Source organism: Plectropomus leopardus, chromosome 10 (assembly GCF_026936395.1).
Source record: "Plectropomus leopardus strain MGB_pleo_1.0 chromosome 10, ASM2693639v1, whole genome shotgun sequence".
NCBI classification, from domain to species: Eukaryota; Metazoa; Chordata; class Actinopteri; order Perciformes; family Serranidae; genus Plectropomus; species Plectropomus leopardus.
Genome location: NC_142185.1, coordinates 34,265,749 through 34,286,804, shown reverse-complemented (window position 1 = coordinate 34,286,804; position 21,056 = coordinate 34,265,749). Strand labels below are relative to the sequence as shown.

Genomic DNA, 21,056 nt, shown 5'->3' with positions numbered 1-21,056 from the left:
TAAATTCGATACATCGGCCACCACTAATGACATGTTATAGTTTTGTCTTTTAACGGGATTTGTTGATAAAAACATAAAACGACAGATCAATAACTTGCGCCTCCCATCATTGTAACAGCTAACAGAAATATCGCAGAGGTGACGTGTTTAGGTGCCAGACGATTAAAAAAAAATCCCAATCTAATCCCTAACAAGTCACATTTATCTGTGAAATAATATTATACACAACCTTCTGTCGCGTAGAAAACGGCTCCAGATTTCCCGCCTCGAGCCTGCCAGTTGACGCAGTGGGACAGCGAGCGGACGAAGTCCTCCTCGCTGCTCTCCATGATCTCCTCACGCATCTTGTGGAACTCCTCGGCGTAGTAGATCCGACAGTAAAACTTGGCGTTGGCGTCAGAGAATTCTGCAAATTCAACCGCATTATTTTTGTATGTTTTTATAAATATTTCTACGACAGCTCAAAGAGATATATTTTGTTTTTTTAATGCACAACATTTACTTAAGTTTTAAAAATTTTTGCATTCAAAACGTGAGGATTTGATGTTTTGTTAAGCTAAATTAAACTAGTTGAAAAAAGCATTGTTGGTGCAAGGCTTTGAAAAAACATTCATAAAGGGAGATTAAACATGAGATTAAATGTTTCCTCTAAATTAGATTAATTTAGGGCTTTTTCTGTGTTTCATTGTGTTTTGTTGTATGTTTTTGCAGACTTTGACACATAAAAAAAATGCACATTTATTAATAAAACAAAGTTTTTTTGTTAATATAATGAGTGTGTTTGATTTTCACTCCTTTATTGATGAATATCTTCCCCTTTTTTCCTTCATTGGAATCTGATCTAAAACATTTTTCCTGTATTGATCTGTTTTTCTTTATTGGAACTTATTGATTTAATACAATTTTGAAGTCAGGTGATGTTGACTTCTGACGAGTTTTAATATTAAGGCTTTTGATAAAACGATGTGATATAAATATATAATAATATTTTTAACATAATGTTTTTTTGCCTGAGATAGACTTGATGTTGTGTAATATGGCCTCCACATCACATTTTTGTCTGTTTTTTGTTCCTTCAATGTATTTTTTGTATCTATTTAATTGCTGATTGTAAATTTCCGATGGTTAATCATCAGCCGGTTGGTGCATCATATTTAAATATAAATGTGGTTTCATCTTTTCAAACATTTGACCTGATGAAGATTCAAGCAAATTTGGAGATTTGCTGCTTTTCCTATGAATTAATTTAATTTATTTTCTCGATAATATTGAGGTTTGAACTATTTTTATAAACCAAATAATCAATAAATGTTGAAAATAATGTGCAAACTAATCCATAATGACATTCATTAGTTTTTGGTTCAAAATAGTTCAAAATAAACATTTTCCTGATTCTGCTTACTTAAATTTTTCTTTCTTTTTTGACATTTTCTTAATTTGATTTACTGATGAACAACATTCATACAGTCATCTCTAATGAAGTACATTATTTTTACAGTGTGGCAGTTTTCTGATCTCTGACGGTAACGAAACGTGAAAATAAAAAAGACTCACGCAGCTCAACGTGTGGATTCAGCGTCTGTTTCTTCTGCTTATCTGCCAGGTCTGCATCCTCTGCACAAAACAGGCATAAAGGGAATTATTTCACATCGAAATGTTTTTAAATCCTCAGCCAGTGAAGTTTTTATTCGATGTGAAGACTCACTGAGCGGATCCGTCTCCGTGCTGCTGCGGCTCTGCTGCGACGAGGCCGACTCGCTCGGCCTCGCAGGGCTGCTCTTCGCCCGACTCTCACCACCGCTGAAGAAAAAAACTACGTCAGATACTCCTGCAACTTTCCCCCTTTCAGTTAAAGTAAAACTATATCAACTACAAAGTTTACTTGGCCAAAATGCTTTGATGATTGTGTTTTTTGTGTGTTTTTTGAATCAGCTTGTGAAATCTGCGTTGGTTGGTTTTCTGTAGATGTCTTATGTGCACAATCGTGATAGTGGTGGAAGAAGAACCTCTCAGACCATTTTTCTCTTTTGGCAACACCAAGAAACAAATGCACACTTTGGTAACGAGCAGGCGAGACTATCGTAACGCTCTCCTTTCAAAAAATACAAATAACAATAATCAGATCTCTGACGCACGAGCCACTTTCTCAGGTTTCAAAGGGTTAAACACGAGTCCTGCATACCTGGTGACCTGTGGGGTCTCCTCCCCGCCCCCGTTCGACGCCTTGGAGAGATCATCCAGCGCTGTTTTGTACTCTTTACAGCTGGAAGACAACATGTGACACGTTTTATATTAAATCGGACTGGTGTTGAATATTGTGACAGTTATATTACCGACGATTAATTATCAGATAATTAAACGTGCTCAGCTCTGCCTTTAATCTGCTGTCAGTTTACTGCTAAAATACAACAAATGGCTTTTTGAATTAAGAAATGAAAATAAAATATTCGCAGCACGCTTTTATTTAACATATTGAACTTAAAACAAAAGGAACCAGTTTAAAAATTTTTTACACTGTAACGTCCTCACAGAGACGTTTTTAACTCTGGCTAATACTGACTAATAAATCTACGTTGTGGTCATTTAAGATCTTTAATTGTTAACTTCTTTACTTCTGATTGTTTTAACTGATTCTGAGGTTAACATTACTGATTAATTACTGACCATTTTAATTCACATTTCCTCTTACACTTTTTAAATACTTTTGTTTATTTTATTTATTTTTTATCATTTGTTTACTTGCATTTCATTATTTTTATCTGCTCGACATCACTGTAAATGAGGGCTCGCTCTCAATGATCTTCGGGTCTAAATAAATATAAATAAATGATAAAATATAAATTGTCTACGTCTGAAAATCCCAGCACACAGAGCAGACGGACTGCGACATCATTCAGATATAGTGACTGAAAACGTGCTCTACAGTTGACATTAAAGGGTTAAAGTGTAGTTTAATACTGATATTTTCCTTCATCTAACTCAAAATAACCCTGAAATTTAAATTAAAAAAACCTGATAAATTGTGCGGCCTCACCTGAGAGCGAAGGCGATGATGGAGCTCGGCTCTCTCTCGCACACGGCGATGGGAACCCGCTCGTGTTCGTACATCAGGTAGTGTTTGTCCGGGTCGCTGTGAGCACAGATCACATGACCGTCAGAGACAGACCACCGCAGCGTGTGATAACAGTGCGCAGGATCAATACTTTTATACCATTTATGTCACCAGCTGGATCTTGAGTAACAACTTTTAAACCAGAACAGTTGAAATATTTGAGGCAGGGCAATAAACGACAGTTAATCTGAAGTAAAATATCGAAGAAGGCTGTTTTTAACCCTTAGGGGCGCTTTAAGATTACACACACTCGTTAAAAGGTCGTTTTTCAAAATCAAGCTTTAAAAAATATTATACAATAATGTTATTTTCTACTTTTATTGAGCTTATCTTTTACCAAAATCATAAATTCACAAATATCACATATTTATTAATATTCTGAATTTTAACCCTTTAAATTCAAGGTTTTTGTCATGATGCCACTATGTTTTTAGTTTAAAAAAAAAAAATATATATATATATATATATATATATATATATTTTTTTTTTTAATATATGACATACTAAGCAGATTTTTATTAGTAGTGCAGTGTCAGATACTCACACTCACACCGCTCTGCACACAAATGTGCTTCTCAAAATCAGGCTATTAAAAATATCATACATTAATATGATTTTCTATTTTCAAATATCAGTCCTAATCATAAATTCAAAAGATTCATGAATTTTCAGAATTTTAACACTTTAAATGCCTGTTTTTAGAGTCAAGAAAAACAATTATTTTTAATGTGCAACATGATAAGTAGATTTTTTTTTTTGCTGACAGCCTGAGATCTGCTGATGATTTACAGTAACACTGACTGCGACAGGTCACCTCGTGTAAATAGCATGTATTTTCTCCATATGCCAAATATGATAAAAATGACATCATCAGGTGGAAAATAGTAAAAAATACAAATTTCAAGTCAAAAGCCCAGAATAACACCCAGAAATAATACAGTGCATGTTTTTATGCTTTTTTTGCTCTTAGCAGTCTAAATGTAAGAATTTAGTTTCCACGGTGTATTTTAAGACTTATTGTCGGAGCTGAGCTGGAAATTCGAAGATTAAACAAAAATACACAATCTTGCCAAAATGTATGCCAAATGCATAAATAAATGATCAAAAAATGAAGAGTGAAAAGAGTGTAAAATGCACCAATCAGTCCCTAAGGATTAATATCAATACCGAAATCTGGTATAAAACTATAATAAATTACTACAGAACAATTGTGCGCCTCCGTTAACAGTCCGGCTGCAGTTACACTGAATGTTCATGTCTGTGCAGCCGCGACGATGTTTAGTGCCAATTTCAGCGTCTTTACAGATTTTGAGCACTCAGAGAGAAAACACCCGTCTTTGTCGAGAGCACAAGCATCACTTACAACGGGAAGGGGATGGGGTTGTAGCTGTTTCCGGGCAGGAAGTTGGCGAGGATTGCTTTCATGGTGGATTTCTCCTTCACCTGACTGTCAGTGGAGCCCAGCAGGTGTCCGTCAAACACGTCTGATCAAAGCAAACAGAATTTTTTGCACAGATACTTTATAGAGACGTGCGTGTGTGTGTTTGTGTGTGTGTGTGTGTGTGTGTGTGTACCTTCTGGGATGCTGAGAGAGTCCTGCTCGGGGAAGGAGGGACCAGGTGTGAACGGTTCAGCTCCTGGTTCTCCCGGTGACGGCAGCAAGGTGGAGGAGGAGTTGGAGGGCAGCGTGCAGAGGTGACGGTCCTCTGTCGGTGAAAACGCGTCAACTCGTCAACAATCGTCCTTCAATCAGTCACAACGAGACCAGGACAGAGTCACGTCTGAGACAGTGGACTCACCTTTATCTCCATTCTGGACCACAGGAGACGGGTTACGGGGGGACGACTCCAAGGCACTCTGTAAAATGAAATAAAATAGAATAAAATGACATAGAATAAAATTAAATGATAATAAAATAAAATAAAATAAAATAAAAAAATAAATACATAAATCAATAATAATAACAATAATAAACATTATTTGTGTAGCACTTTTTTAAACAGTTACAAAGTGCATACAAGACGATAAAAAAGTATAAACAGTCAAAGATAAAACAATCTGTAGTACACACACACACAGACACATATGTGCATATACACATACACACAAATGTATTAAAAACATATATTTAACTAAAACATATGCACATATATGTATAATAACAATAAAACTGATAAAAGATGGTTAGAAACAGATTTACTATAAAAAAATAAAAAATAAAAAAAAGCCTTCCTGCCTTCTGAGACAAAAAGTTGGATTTTCAGGTCACAGCAGTTAATAAGATGCAGTCTCTGGCTTTTGTTTGATATCTAGTGTCGGCAAAAAACGTTGCCCACTTACGACCCATTGTTGGCGCCGTATGCTTGTTTACTATATTAAATGGATGCGACACTGAACGTCCCACTTCAGGACTTCAAGACCCTAAAAATGTCAAATAATCGTGTTGGACAGACACATTTATTTGTGTTGCAAAATTTTGAGTCAAGTGCAGCTTTAGAAACCAGTTTTTTTTTTTATTAAAAGCTGTTGAAAAAAGTCAGGTTACTTGAGAAAATCAAAAATGACAGTGACTCAGTTTACACGTCAACGTGAGGGAAAATGTCTCCGACCTTGCTCTCGTCTGCGGCGGCGGTCTGTCTGTGTCTGCCCGGGCTGGGAGGGACGGACAGACGCTTCCTGCCTTTCTCCTGCTGGAACAAGTCCTGCAGCCTGAAGAGAGAGACGACAGAGTGAAGCCTGCAGACGAGCTGAAGAGTCTGGTTTACCGTTAAAAAAAACCCAAAAAAACCCTGATAAATTTTAGGACGACACAGCTTCTCTCTTACAGCGCAAAACATGTATCCTGATGTAAACAAAGACTGATTTAATATGTTGATTAATAAAGTGCAACTTTGAAGTTTTTCTTAAAGGAAGAACTGTTCAATAAGATCTGGCCTTTAACAATTTATCCTCAGAGACGATCTTTTTCCACCATTTTTTAGTATTATTTATTCTTTTTTTATTATTACTATTGCTAATATTACTAATACTACTACTATTATTATTATCGTTATTATTTATCCAGAATAAATTATTGTGCAGCAGTTTAAATACAAATTGCTTTTATGGTGCATGGTAACCAGTGTTAATGTGCATTACTAGTACAACGTCAGAAAGAGTGTTAATGTAAATATAGAAAATCAATAAGGTGCAAATCCAAAATATAGAGATGTCAAAAAATATGAACAGAAATATAGGATTTAAGTACAGATAACAGTGTTTATTTTTCTTTTTGCTTATATTAAACTACCAATATTATCATTATTATTATTATTATTATTATTTTGTTGTTGCTGTTATCATTATTATTATTATATTTATCATTCGAATTTCTATAATAATTCTTATTTTAGAAACTTTTTTTTTTTTGACGTGTATATTTTGGATTTTACATTAACACTCTTTATTACTTTGTACTGATAATGCACATCAATGCTGGTTACCATCAACCATAAAACCTGAAGGAAGAAGAAGCTCTTTGTGCTGCAGCTGCTGCACAAAAAATCCCTCTGAATAAATAATAAACAGAAATATAGGAGCTAAGTACAGACAGAAGGTGTTTAATGTATTTTTTGCTGATGCTGAACTACCACTGTCACTTTCATTTCATCACACTGAAAAGCTTTTTCCATTTCTAACAATATCCATAATTAAAAAATGTTAAATATTATCCGTTAGCAGGTCACTGCTGACTCTGACCTGTTGTTCCAGGACTGTAACATCTCACACAGACTCTGTTTCTTCATCACCAGCGACTCCAGAACCGCCTGAACCTGCTGAGGAGAGTCCAGACCGCAGGCCTGCAGTCGCACCTGAAGCTTCTCGATCCAGCTCCGGAGCTCCGCCTCCTCCATCTGCACACACAAACAAAAACGCACACACACACACACACACACACACACACACACAGAAACAGAAACACCTCCATGAGCCAATACGACCGCCGCTAAACCCAGAGACACTCACACACACTGCGGGTCAAATAAAAACCTACGTCTTTCTGAGCGAAGAGATCCTCCATCTTTTCCTCTCGCGTCTTGCTGAAGGTGTCGGTCTTGAGGGAGGTGAGGCGGTCGTCTATGGCGAGGTACACCTGCGTGACTCTGTGGAGGGAAAGAGCGGAGTGATCAGGATATACGCAGAGACAGAATATCGATAGTGATAATAATGGTTATGATTATCGATCCCTTCAGCCCTCGATGACGATATCGAGAGATGAGTTGATTAAATTTAATCAGCTGTGGATAATTATCAATAAAACATCAATAATGACCAGTGCATGACTCTCTTAGGTTAAATTTTCCAGTTGCATTTTTAAAAGCTCCTGGACATTTGTTTTGACATTATTGTTGTAATTGTGGGTCATGACCCTTATTTACTATCAACATTTTTCAATGTTATTTTTACTTTTTATTAAGTTTTATATTTTTTATCCTTCTTTTTTTCTTCCTGATAATTTATTTTATTTCCTCTGCAGTAGATTCTCTAAGGCCTGTTCTCCGCGTTAAGAAATAAAAAAGTTAATAACAAAAAAAACAAAGGATCTACTGTTTTTCAAACGCGTATAGACGGTTGCAGAGTGGCGAGCTCTGTCGTTTACTTGAGAGAGAAGTCCTTCAGGTCCTGCTGCAGGTTGGTTTTTGAGGGTCCCAGGTTCCTGATGAAGATCTTGGGACGAGGAAGACAGATCTCCAACAGTCGCACAGAAGTGTAGCTGAGAAACAAAGAGACGAGAAAACTGTGAATTCACGTCCACGCGTCAGCACACACGATGAACAGGGATCTGAAACGACCTGATACTGAAACTGATACTCCTTTCTAGTTTTATTATTTTATTATTTATATATAAGCTTTTTAAAATTTATATTATTAAAAAAAATGAATTAGAACAGTATTAGAACTGAATATTTAAATATGACTTAGGGACTGTTTATTATTTATGAGAGGGGACGAGGTGGTGCCGGAAGAAGGATGCATGTCAAGTAATTCTTTAAGGACAGTGGAGGGACATACGAGAAAGGGGAAAACAACTTTAGGTGGCTTTATTTTTTATTTACTCTACCGCCAATTTAAAATGTTTTGGCCATTTCTAAAGGGAAATATTTAAGGGATTTTTTAAAAAATGATTTTTGAAGAAGAAGAAGTTTCTTTACAAATCACCAATGTTGTATTATTTATCACACCCAGGGAAAAAGGGAAATATTTTGGCAATATTTTTTGTTTAAAAACTTTGGTGATGACTTTCATGTATTTTCATGTTCAATAGAAAATGTATCAATCAATCCATTATCAGTCCATATCAAAAATTAAAAAAAACAAAAACAAAAACAACACAACACCACACACAATAACTATCTACTATCATACATATAAATAAAGGATTTCAAAGGTTTTTTTTTCATTTTTGACATTTTTTAAAAAAAAAAAACTGTTTGTGTTTTTTAAAGAAAACCTGACTTCCAAACCATGTTTAAAAAACCACCAAAAAACACAATTTATCCAGAGACTGTAAAAAATGTCTGACAGTCTTTGAACACATCATGTGTCATCATACAGCTTTTTAAAACAAAATCACGTCTTTTCCAAAACGTTCAGCATATATTTAGTTTTCCACAACTTTTCCAGGACTGGAAATTCTATTTGCAGATTCATGACTGTTACAGTTTTTTTAATGATTATATAAACGGTGGATGAATTAATATCTAATAACTCAAACCAGCAGATCTGTGCAGTATAATTTAATCTTAAATTTGTCCTTTGTCTCATCTGGCAGTGGGTCAGTGAAGGACAGAGGACACAGAGACAGCTGACGTACCTGAAGGACGCCACCATCTGGTTGTATGAGAAGTACTGGTGGTAGTCCTGGTGGATCGAGTGTCCGCAGGGCTCCGCATTGGCCCTCCTGGCGTACTGGTGGCCGTAGAAGCGAAGCTCCAGGTATTTGGCGAAAGACATGGACCACGAGTCGTTGGACAGCGGCACCACTGGAGTCACCTTAAAAACAGAGGCAGAGACTGAGTCTAAAAGTTGATTTATTGTCTCCTGCAGATTTTCTACTATCATGAAATAAGTGTTTGGGCTCTATCGCTCCAAATAAACAAAATAAAAATGATTTTAAATGATGGCAGCGTCCACTTAAATATCTGCATGTTCTTAAAACCTAAAACCACAAGTTTTAAACTAAAAATACCACCAGGCTATTGCTGCTGCACAGGCATACAAACAAACAAAAGACTTAAAACAAACAGCCGATTAACAACAATTAAAATTCATTTAGTGGTCAAAAAATACCTTTATCCTTTTACTCACTGTGCTTAAGTATCAAAAGTAATTTTATCATATTAAACGTAAATAAAAGTACAAGTAAATGATCATAAAAAAAAGCAAGCGATCAGAATTTTAATAACAATTAAAGGTATATCTTCATAACGTAAACAAAAAGTCTTAAAGTATCTGATCTTTACTGTAACTTACAGTACACCACTGTTAATTAACATGTTCCAACCTGTTCAAAACTGAAGCGTAAAAACAAGAATTTGGATTTTCACTGTAGGTTATTAGGGACTATTTACTGGAAGCAGCAGCTGTCAGGCCACAAAAAATACTTCCCAATTTTAAACGCAAAATATATTTATTTATCTATTTTCTATGAACTCTTCAAGGTATCTGATCTGATACTCTGCAACGTTACGTTAGCTCTCGTACTGACCTGTTTGCAGATGCGGCACCACGAGTAGTTGAGGATCGTGTGCTGATATCCGGGCACAGGAGAGTCCAGCTCCTTTAACACAATCTGCACGCAGCCGCTGCCGTGCACGAACCGACGGATGTGGTGCACCATGGGAGTCTCGCAGAACATGCTTGGACACTGGTAGGACGGCCTGCAGGAAACACACACATGCAAACACACACATTTGCAATGCAAACTGAGAGGCTTACTTAAATATTTACACGTTTTTCTCGTTTTTGAAAGTTAACTTTCAAGTTTGACTTCACATGAACTTATTTCTCCTCAGGAGTTTAAATTCTCAACTTCCCAAATACATTTCAAAAATAATCTAGTGATAGTCTGAAGCCCATGAGCGGGACATCACTAAAGCTCTGTCAATTCATGAAAATACATTTCAATGTAATTTTTTTATTAGAATTAAAATTGGTGTACATTATACAGCATACCGACATTTTTCAGTTTTTAAGATTAGAGTGGTAAAGAAAGATAAAATAAAATCAAAATAAATCTGAAGTAAAAGTTCAAAAATTATTCATACAGCAACATACTAGTTATAGTATGTTTTTTTTAAGGTAAAGTGGTTAAAATACTCTTAGATATAGCTTCCACTTAGACTGATGTGGATTTTTTAGGTAGGCCTTTTTTTTTAAGATCTTTTTTGGGCTTTTATCGACAGGACAGTGTGAGCGTGAAAGGGGTAAAGAGAGAGGGGGAGACATGCAGCAAAGGGCTGAAGCTGGACTCGAACCTGCGCCGCTCTATCCACTGAGCCACCGGCGACCCAGGTAGGCCTTTTTTAGTGGCTAAAACACCTTTTTATATCAACCTCCGTGGGGTGCCACCACGTCCGTTTCTGCAAACCGTGAGCGTGCCGACCGCCAGCTACTGTATGAAATACACTGACTGTACACAAGAGTCTCATACAGCCCCACTTCAAAAATCCCAAACTTTCCCTCTAAATGCACAGAGATTCTGTTTTACCTAAAACAGTATCGCTCCAGGAACACACCCAGAGAGAGGTCGTTCTTGCCGTAGAACTCCATCGTGACAATCCTGTTGAAAACAAACAAAATCACAACTAATTCATTAAAAACAACACATGAGCTTCTTTATTAAATCGCTCCACATGAGCGGCTTTACCAGGGGCTGACGCAGGGGTTGGGCGCGTTGTTGGACTGAGCTGACGAGCTGCTGAACAGCACACACAGTCTCTGGTGGTTTACGGGGTTCAGACAGTCCAGCTGAGGAGGACAACAAGCACAGACGGGTCACAAATTAATTAAAGAGCACAGAGACCCATAAACGCTCCAGCACATCACACAAGATTAAAGAGGGAACTGCAGGAACGTCCAAACAAACAGTTAAAAAAAAAAAAAAAGGATTTTAAATAACGATTTTCACAAAGTTTATGAATGAGGAGGGCTTTCTCAGTCACCAGGTGTTACACAGGTTAATATGTAAACAGGGATGTGTTTGTGTATACTACGATATATTTCACATGTATTACTTTATATAGGAAGTTCGTGAATGTATAGATATATTTTGTTAGTTGTTGAATTTTGGAGATGGCCTAAGTTTAGATTTCTTCCTACCTCTTTTCAGACACGTGATCAGATTTGTATATAAAGCTGTATTTTCACCATTATAACCAAAAGTATCATGTACAAACATGTTCCTAAACCTTATTTCTGTGGAGCGTTTCCTCCAGAGACAGAACTACTACATGGGGCCGGCTTAGGTGAAGGACAAACAACTTTAAAAGGTAGCATTTTATATCTTTTCTAAATAAAAAAGTCACACCCCAGCCACCCCCTTCCTCTGATAAAATATTTATGTACACAACACCATCACAAAAGCAAAGCGATGAACTGCTATAGACAGGGAACATCAGTGTTATTGTACACAATATTTCAATATTTGCTCCTCTTTATCTTCTGCAGCGGCTGATGGAGGCAGCGGCAGAGCAGCAGCTCAGCTGTTCAGTAAAATGATTGTATTTCTCAGTTTTGTGTTTTTGATAAAACAGCTTCAAATCGTCGTCTGTTAGGGCTGTCTTACAGCAAGGTAAAGCTGTGAAAATATTCGAAATATAGCATAAACTTAAACTGATATTTTTTTTGTTGACTTAAAACTAATCAATGAAGAGAGAGTTTGCTCGGCGCTGTTTGATTATATGTACTTGAAGTGGCGTTTTTCTACCCTGAAATTATTGCAAATAAACAGCTGTGATTGTATTTCTATTTCATAGACCGTATAAATAAAATAGGTTTACAGCAACTAGCTGAAAGAGGACATCTCTCCATCTACGCTGCCGAGTCGGACACACTTCTGTCAATAAACTGATTCTGACCCGGAGCTTGTATATCATGTAACAAAGACAGTCCGATTAAATGAACTAAAACCGGAGCTCAACTTAAGAGTGCATGTAAACGTACTGAAGGACAGTAAATGCTTGTAACGTGTTCGTCCTCGGGGACACACACAGTTTGTTTTGTTAACACTAAGTAAACAACCTTTTGTTTGTTTACAAGGAGACTCGTGAATGAATAATTGGCTCAGCTCTGCTCACCTTCGGGGCCCAGCTCATATCATTGAGTTTACTCGTCTTCTCCTCTTCGCTGTCGGCCTTCACTGGTGCCTTCACCGGTGCGTCCGCCGCCTTGCTCTGGGCGCTGACGGGACCTGCAGCCGTGGCGGTTATGAAGGGGTCGGCGGAGGGTTCCCTCTGCCGGATACGACCTCCCTTTGCTCTGTAGTCCGCCAGCATCTTGGCCAGATCCTGGCTGCTGCCCAGCTGCTCGATGATGCGGGTGCTGGTGAGACTGTGGGACGGGAGGAAGTCGATGGGCTTTGGCTGCGGGGTGCCGTTGGTTTGTCCTCCAACTACAGAGGACGGGGCAGAGTCTTTGAGCAGCTGACGCTTTCTGCGTCCGTCCAGCTCCTTGAAGTCCTTGTTTAGGAGAGGAGATAAGTAGACCTGCGGGACAGAGACAACACTGAGAGAGTACTCCCAAGCGGTGGAAGATATATCAAATATACTCGAGGTATCGCAGCTCGTTTTGAGATTGATAAAAAACTTCATAGTGAACATCAGGTATAAGCTGTCATTCGTGTAAGCTCTCTGCTGCAGAAATAATCAAACAAACGAAAGAAAGGAAGAAAAAAAAAGGTCTATGCTCCACTGGCAGTGCTGGAGTGGGTGTGATGTCCCCCTTGTCAACAATTTCTAATAGCTGTCCTGCCTGATTGGAAAAAGACAAACCTTTAAACACGTAAATAGAATAAATAAAAATGTAGGTACCTGCTCGGGGAAGTAATCTCTGCTGGGGCAGTGCATGCCCGGAGGCGTGAGGAGAAACGGTTCTTTGAACGTGATGAAGGGGGAGATGCACAGGATGATGTCCTTCAGTTCCTGCTTGAAGACAGCAGAGATGGACTTGAGACGGTCATCGGATGAGGCCACCTGCTCGGCCACAAACATCCCCGTGTCGTCCTGCAGAGGGTCCCGGAACAGCCTGGGAGTCGTGGTCGTCTCTGAACCTTCCCCATCGTCCTCCTCCTTCACCAGGCTTCCCTCCTCCCCCGTCTCCCCCTCAGACGTCCCGATGAGGGTGTCTGAGCTCGTCTCCTGGTCCTCCTCCATGAGGAACGGAGGAGAGACGGACAGAGGCGGTGCGAGGGAGGTGGAGAATGGCGAGGACGTCATTGTCTCTTTGTTAGCGGCGTCCTCCTCCTGGAAAGGGGGTGAGGCGGGGTTCTGTTTGTCCTGGAGAGTGTCTATGTCTCCATTTTTGGACTCAGAGGGAAGCCCGTCCTCCTCAGATTGTCCTCCCAGTGCAGAATCTTCGCTCCCTGCAGTTTTCTCCTCTTTCTCTCCATTTGTCTCTTTCCCTCTCTTCTCTCCGTCCTCCTCCTCCGCGGAGGCGCCCTCCAGCAGGCAGGGGAAGGAGGTGCTCTGCGCCAGGCTGGGCGGCATGGCGAACTCGTCCATGAGGAAAGAGATCTCCAGCTGGGAGTGGTAGGCCACACACACCATCAGCATGATGATCTCCTTCACTCTGGCCAGCTCGTACTCGGAGGCTCCCCGCAGCTTGATGGAGCACCCGAGGTGAGGAGGACAGCCCTCGAAGAACATCAGCGTCTTCACTTCATCTGAGGGACAGATGGAAAAAACAAACAAAAAAAACATCAGGATTTACTCCAAACGTTGGCAAGTCAATCCGGACCCAGCCAGCATCTCATATTAGGAATACAATAATACAATGTAAAGAAGTTTACATTTCCTACTAATAAAATGTTTTATACTTATCAATAAATTGTTAGTTTTGTAGAATACAGTCTATTTGGACATCGTTAGTGCAATCCTGGCCCGAAAATAAGCCCTAAATGTAACCGTTTCCTTGTTTGACATTGTTGTCATGGCAGCCGGCGAGGGTGTGACGTTTAAGTCAATGTGTGTGAATGTTCAAGGGTCGGCCAACAGGCGTCCGTGCAAAATTAGCAAGTTAGTTAACAGCTTCTAAAAAAAAAAACCAAGAAAAACATTACTATGATTTTCTACTTTAAATTAGTTTCTTCAGTGTCTTCTGTCAGTGAACATTAAATTGCCGATATGGTGACGATGTCACTATCCGATTGTGCAAAGAAAAGTCGACCATGAAAACTGAGTTTTTAAAAAAGAGCGGACAGAGAAATATGCGTTCATTTGGCCCCAATCCAGCACAAAGCCCATGTGTCTGATTTTCACAGACACAGCTGGTGATGTTGAACGCCACATTAACACAAAGCTCAGTCATTTCAAACAGCAAAATCCTCAGAAAACAGAGGTGAGGACAGCAAAACTTTGACAGTTAAAATCTTCCTTTGCATGAAAGACACAGCAGCAGACAGCTACTGAAGCCTCTCTCCGAGTGGCCGGCCAAAAACTTATCACCAATCGCTCCAGACCTTCGGCCTTATCAAATTATAGAAATCAGATTCAGACCCTTGAATATGAAGTTTGAGGAGCCCTGATTTACTGTGCAGGGGCAGTTATCTCACAGCGTTACTGATGGAGAGTGGAGGCGTGCTTCTTACTGTTGGCCAGGGTGAACGGCTGCATGTAGAACTTGTGGCAGGTTCCCAGTCGAGGTTTGGTGAGCAGCTGGTCCATGGACATCACCAGGTCTCCCTGCGTCATACGACTCACCCGGTCCAACACTTGCTACATTTACAAAGAAAAATCAAAAGTTACAAAAACAGGACAGCTTCTTGAAACTAGCAATAGTACAAAAAAGACGGTGCTCTTTGGTGAAGGGCATAAAGAAACTAGAATAAAAAATCGGTGCGTTTCGGTGTTCTACTTATATAACCTGCCAGTGAAATAAAGGCATTTTAACTTTCTTCCTCAAGACGAGTGCCTTGGTTCCTTCCTGTTTTTTCTAAAAATAAAAAGTTATTGACATTGGCAACATCGTCATGAGTAACTTTTAGTGTTTTTAAAACTTTACACTGTTTGTACTTTGTTATCTCTGGAGTGGATCATGCGTTTGGTTTAATGGCTAAATTCCACCGGGTGTGTCAACGCCGCATTACGACCACGGCACAGCCTCCGGAGCCGATCGCGGACACTGGACACGAAAAATATGCGCCAAGTATATTGCCAGAGGCAGAGCAGATCGTACCAGGCAGGAAGTCAAGCAGCGGTGCATACAGTCAATTTTCAACTGTGTAAAGCGTCTTTGGGTATCGTAAAATGCGCTATATAAAATCTGATTTTTTTTTTTTTAATCAAAATAAAACGCCTTGTACAAGCTCAGGATCATGTTTCACTTAAATAAAGTTACAGTCTCTGCTCCTTCTCCCTCCAGCAGCCAGAAAGTAGATAATAATTAACAACAGCCCTGTATCCTTAACAAAAACTAAAATCCTTCACATATCTTTAATATTTCGTTTGTAAGTGAATTATGAATTAATCATCTGTACAAATATTGAGATGGAAATGTTTTTAACTAAAACTCAGCCGCACATCTTTAATCTGTTATATGATTGGCTGGATTTTTGATGAACGTGTTTTTTGACTGAAACTTGGCCAAAGTTTTTTGATGTGTTTCATCCACGGCTGAACTGCAGCAGAACAATGTGGTTAAAAATATCAAAAAGCAGAATTTAAACAGAGAAGGAAAGCGTTTACATACGTAGCCTCCTCAGCCACGGCAGAATCACAAAAATCAAGGAAAAATGATTAAATAAACACAATGTCAGAAAGTCTACAGTATGTGTCAGCAGGATGATCCACTAAGTGAGCAAGTGTGTGTGTGTGTGTGTGTGTGTGCGTGTGTGTGTGTGCGTGTATGTGTGTCTGCAGCTAATCTCACAAACTATTGACCCAATCAGCCTCATATTTCGTGTGCACATTTTCGACTGTATGCTCAAGGATCTCCTGTGGTTGCTATAATTCACAATAGTTAAAAACCTGTTTTGACTGTTTTATAAAGTCACTGTCCGCTGACTCCTCACTCCTCTTTACTGGCCACCAGGGGGCACAAGTTTTCCAGGAATCATCAATGTTTAAATCCACATTTTAATCATCTAATATGGCTAAAACAACAACCCTTTACTGTCTGTTGCAGTTTGTCCTTCATCGTGACTCAAAAACTCACAGAAAGGTTGGTGTACTTTTAAATTGGAGGATCTGCAGATTAACTCCATACCTGATACGTTATGATCCTCTATAGTTTGGGGGGGACAGAATGGGTATGACGCGCAGCAAAGGGCCGCGTTAACACATTAAGACATTATAATGCACGTCCAAACTCTTACTTTTTGCACACTTATTTGCACATTTTTTCTTTTTTTTTCTTGCTCTTTTTAATCTTTGTTTGTTTGTACTGTACATATCTTTATTATTATTATTATTATTATTGTTATTTTATTCTATTCTATTCTATTCTATTCTATTCTATGACAAGTGCCTTCCTTTGTATATATATTTGCATTATTTTTATTTTTTGGCTAGAATGGACTGATGCATGCATGAGTTATATAGTATAAACACTTTACTGGGGTGACCTCTGGCTCAGCTGGTAGAGTGTGCGCCCCATATGGCTGAGGCTTCTGCAGCGGCCCGGGTTCGAGTCCGGCCTGTGGCCCTTTGCTGCATGTCATTCCCCCTTCTCTCTCCCACTTTTCCTGTCAATCTCAGACTGTCCTACCAATGAAGGGAAAATGCCCCAAAAAATAATCTTTGAAAAAATCCAAGTACTTTACTGACCGCTTTGACGTTGATGACGAGCGTGATGCCGTGCTCCAGCAGCATGTCCTGAGCAATACGAGACACCGTCTTCTCCACCAGCACCAGGGTTGGACGCACGTCGACTATGCGCTGCACGTAGTTCTTTAAAAACTCTCGTTCCTGAAGAAGAGCCAACGAAATTATTAATACAGCTGCAGGTTCAAAAGGGGTTAACTGTGATCGGAGTGACTTACTGACCTGCAGCACGATGGGGTCGATGCAGGAGAACTTGGTCTCTTCTCTGTACAGATATTCTATGGAGCACTTCAGCAGCAGGATTTTGGGGTTCTTGATGTACGGGTTCATCTGTGGAGTCAGGTTCTAGTTAATATTAATACTTCCAACATAAGCTGTGCTGGAGGTATTTTAATTTTCATTGTACTTATTATTATTTTCTGGACATTACTGCTGATTTCAAAGAAGCAAAGAGGGTGAAGGAGAAAAACTTGACCTTCTTGTGTGCGATGTTCTTGGTGCATACGAAGCCGTTCACCACCGTCGAGTCAAACTTCCTGCCTCCAGAAATCTGAAGCACAAGAGAGATGAATTTACACCTTTAAAAATACCGAAGCACCTAAGTTCAACTAAATAAATGTGCATAATCTCCAAAGAGTGACATACGAGTAAAGCTTTTGTCTTCATGTACTGTAATACTGTAATACTTTCGGGATCTTAGAGTAATTTTGAATGCTTCTGAAGTTTTAGATTAGAGAGAAATTGCAGGATTAAATTTATTTTGTGGGACCCTACTGACAAGCTTTGAATAGCTTATAAAGGTGTAATTTCATTTAAAATCATGTTTGTATTTACATTTTTTGTCAAGTCTGTGAATAAAGTATGAAGCAAATAAATGAAACAAGTTTGACTGATGTGGTGAGACGCTGTGTCAAACCTTCTTGATGTGGATCAGCTGACGGATGTCCATGTCGTCGTCGCAGTTGCGAACGTCAGGCCGAACCGTCTGGACCACCTGTCGAACCACGGGGACGATGATGTCCCTCCAGGACAGAGACAGAGACTCGCTGTAGAGCAGCTGCTGCAGCAGCGCCATCATGTGGCTGTGGTTGGCCGAGCTGAACAAACAGAGGCAGAGAGGTTTAAAAAAAAAAAAAACATTTGAAAATCTTGAAACATTATTGTTTTCATTATATAACACTGACAATTTTTTAACCACATATTTTACACAGATTATTTCTATATTCATTTTTATTTGTATATATCTATTTTTTATTTCTATATGTTTTTGTATGAAATTACTTTTATTTTCAGAAGTCTAATAAATTGACAAGTGCACTTTTTACATTGGGAAATTTTTATACGGGAAAATGATTTTTTACAATAACTTGATGCATTTTGTTAAAATATTCTGAATCTATGAGTTACTTTTGACGGCACTTTTGTGATGTCGACTGATTCAACACACAAGAAAAAAACAGAAAGGCATACGACTGCAGAGATGTGTTCACAGCTCTGATCTTCTGCTGATGGGAAAGGAGTCTGTCTCCAAGTTTTACAGGCTTTCCAACCCTGAATACGCACCCTAAAAAATTTAGGTGATTATAAACTAATGAAAACATAGTTATGAATATTATATTCCAACTTGAGCACTGGAGGTTTTCACAGTTGGCTTCATCTTGTTTCTTTAAAAGTCGGTAGGTGTGTTTCTCTGAATGTAGATGACGCCCTGAAGCGATGAGTCGACTAACCAGTCCAACAGTTTTAATATTCAATTAATCATTTATTAATGCTAATGTTTGATGGATCAAGCAGCTGGTTCTTCTGTTTTATGGAAGTTTAAATTTTCACTTTTCACTGCAAAAAACAAGCAATTTGCAGAGGTCATTTTGTCCAGTGGGAGTTTGTAATTGCATTTTTTTACTATTTTAGATTTTCTATGAACTAAAAATTTAAGTAGGAAAAAAATCATCAATTAATATAGCATTCAAATTGATCTCATCGTCATTTTATTCAAATTTTGACTTTTTGATACAGCTGAAAACCTATTTATTTAGTCTGGCGTTATTTTATATCGATTCTCTCATTTTTATAATTCTCTCTGGTCTCTGTATTTCACTTTTGTATTTTTTTTTATCTCTGACTGTCTTGATTATCTAATCTTGTCTTTTTGCTTTTGTGTTGCATTTTTTATTGTGAAGTACTTTGAGCTGCCTTGTATGAAAAGTGCTCTATAAATAAAGTTTATTATTAGAATTTTTTCCCACTATTTTACTATGAAAGTTATTTTTCTTACAACTTTTACATATATTTTATTATAATTTCATAACCTGTACTGTCTCACAAGCACTGGTCTCACTTGCTAAATTGTTAAAAGAGATGTTGTTTATAAATTGTTATTTTTTGTTTTTTTTACTGTCTTATTATCAGCCTCTGTGAAGCACTTTGGACTGCACTAACCTGTGCGACCGGTGCTGCACAAATAAAGACTGATCAATGGAATAATATGTTGATAACAGCGGTGAGAAGCAGAGTTATGTTTTCCACTCACAGCAGCCTCTCCATGGCCTTCTTCTCTCCGTTCTCCTCTCGCAGCTGATCCAGAGAGCTGTGGTGCCAACCCAGAGGAGTGAACAGCATCTCTTTGGCTTTCTCCTCCACGCGACGGTTAAACAGAGACTCTGCAGGAAGTCGGGAAGAGGACGCAGGTTTACTGAACGAGTGAAGCTCAGTATGTTGTCTGGTTTAATCAATAAACGTGGAGTTCTTACCTTTGATAAAGGCATCACTTATGACGATGTTCTGTCCTCCATCTTCAGACACAAGAAACTCTGCTAAAAGAGGAAAAAGAGGTCGTTACACACAGGACTTATAACACAGGAGCAGCTGTGAGACAAACTGTCTCTAAGATTTCAAGGTGTAGTAATTGTCCTTTGGATGTCTTTCCACCTGGTTGTTTATCACCATTTGGTTTCCTGGTTGCCTCTGAAGGGATGTTTTCTTTTCTATCAGTTTATTGTTTCATTGTTTTATTGTTCATGTGAAGTGATTTTTGATGTCTTGCTCCTTGTGGTGGTTGTGGAAGATGACCATGAATTTAAGTCAGTCCGAGCCGCACTGTCGGCAGAGAACTACTGTGTCTTCTCTCCATGAGCTCATGCAGTGAAGGTTTTTGATTCATCACACCGCGTTTGTATTTCTTCAGAGAACTAGCGATTCTCTTATTTTTGGAAGGAATTTCTCTCACAGACAGTCAACCTACGGTCTATGCACCAAATCCGCTCCCCGATAGGGTGCCGGGCAGCCGTCCAAACATTTTCTAATTCACAGTAAAAATAAAGCCATTCACACTGGGAATTGTTTTTGTACTTTTAGTACACTTGAGGTGCCAAAGTGCATTAAACAGCATCAAGTTAAGGATCCCCCACATCCCCCAGACAGAGGTCCTTATAAAATACCAGAAACATGCTAAAATCTTAAAAATGCTCTAAAATCCTAGATATGTCCTAAACACCAAGAACAGTCCTAGAATGAAGAAATATCCTTAAATCCTATAAATGTCCTAAAAAACAAGAAAAGCCCTAGAATAAGAGAAATATTCAAAAGATCCTAGAAATGTCCTAAAATCCTCAAAACATGTTAAAATCCTAGAAACGCCCTAAAAAACAAGAAAAGTCCTAGTAAACAAGAAATGTCCCAAAAACCTAGAAATGTCCTAAAATCCCAGAACGTTACCAAAATCATAGATAACTCCTAAAATCCAAGAAACATACTAAAAAACAAGAAAAGCCCTAGGATACAAGAAACATCCTAAAATCCGAAAAATGTCCTAAAATCCTAGAAATGTCAAAAAAATTGAAAATGGAAAAAAGAAACATAGAAAAGTCCTTCATACATTCTTCAATTTCTTTTCAAAAACTCTTAAATAAACATGACATGCAGACTTT

General features: G+C 38.6%; 1 protein-coding gene across 4 annotated transcripts in view; it reads right to left on the bottom strand.

The window, feature by feature from the left end:
- pikfyve (phosphoinositide kinase, FYVE finger containing) overlaps positions 1–21,056 on the bottom strand; it is a 41,113-nt gene that overhangs the window by 3,282 nt on the left and 16,775 nt on the right. For 3 of the 4 annotated variants that reach the window (XM_088083712.1, XM_088083709.1, XM_088083711.1), the window contains 25 exons: positions 19,881–19,943; positions 19,661–19,790; positions 18,047–18,227; positions 17,606–17,680; positions 17,353–17,460; positions 17,134–17,274; positions 14,958–15,084; positions 13,183–14,033; positions 12,451–12,858; positions 11,022–11,122; positions 10,863–10,934; positions 9,861–10,032; positions 8,967–9,145; positions 7,752–7,865; positions 7,146–7,254; positions 6,851–7,005; positions 5,722–5,821; positions 4,912–4,969; positions 4,687–4,818; positions 4,476–4,596; positions 3,035–3,130; positions 2,183–2,263; positions 1,706–1,800; positions 1,555–1,614; positions 230–406 (listed from right to left, as the gene is read on the bottom strand). In XM_088083712.1, the coding sequence (XP_087939838.1) occupies positions 230–406; positions 1,555–1,614; positions 1,706–1,800; positions 2,183–2,263; positions 3,035–3,130; positions 4,476–4,596; positions 4,687–4,818; positions 4,912–4,969; positions 5,722–5,821; positions 6,851–7,005; positions 7,146–7,254; positions 7,752–7,865; positions 8,967–9,145; positions 9,861–10,032; positions 10,863–10,934; positions 11,022–11,122; positions 12,451–12,858; positions 13,183–14,033; positions 14,958–15,084; positions 17,134–17,274; positions 17,353–17,460; positions 17,606–17,680; positions 18,047–18,227; positions 19,661–19,790; positions 19,881–19,943 (3,906 nt within the window). The remainder of the gene's footprint in view (positions 1–229; positions 407–1,554; positions 1,615–1,705; positions 1,801–2,182; positions 2,264–3,034; positions 3,131–4,475; positions 4,597–4,686; positions 4,819–4,911; positions 4,970–5,721; positions 5,822–6,850; positions 7,006–7,145; positions 7,255–7,751; positions 7,866–8,966; positions 9,146–9,860; positions 10,033–10,862; positions 10,935–11,021; positions 11,123–12,450; positions 12,859–13,182; positions 14,034–14,957; positions 15,085–17,133; positions 17,275–17,352; positions 17,461–17,605; positions 17,681–18,046; positions 18,228–19,660; positions 19,791–19,880; positions 19,944–21,056) is intronic. The other variant, XM_088083710.1, reaches the window with a different exon arrangement.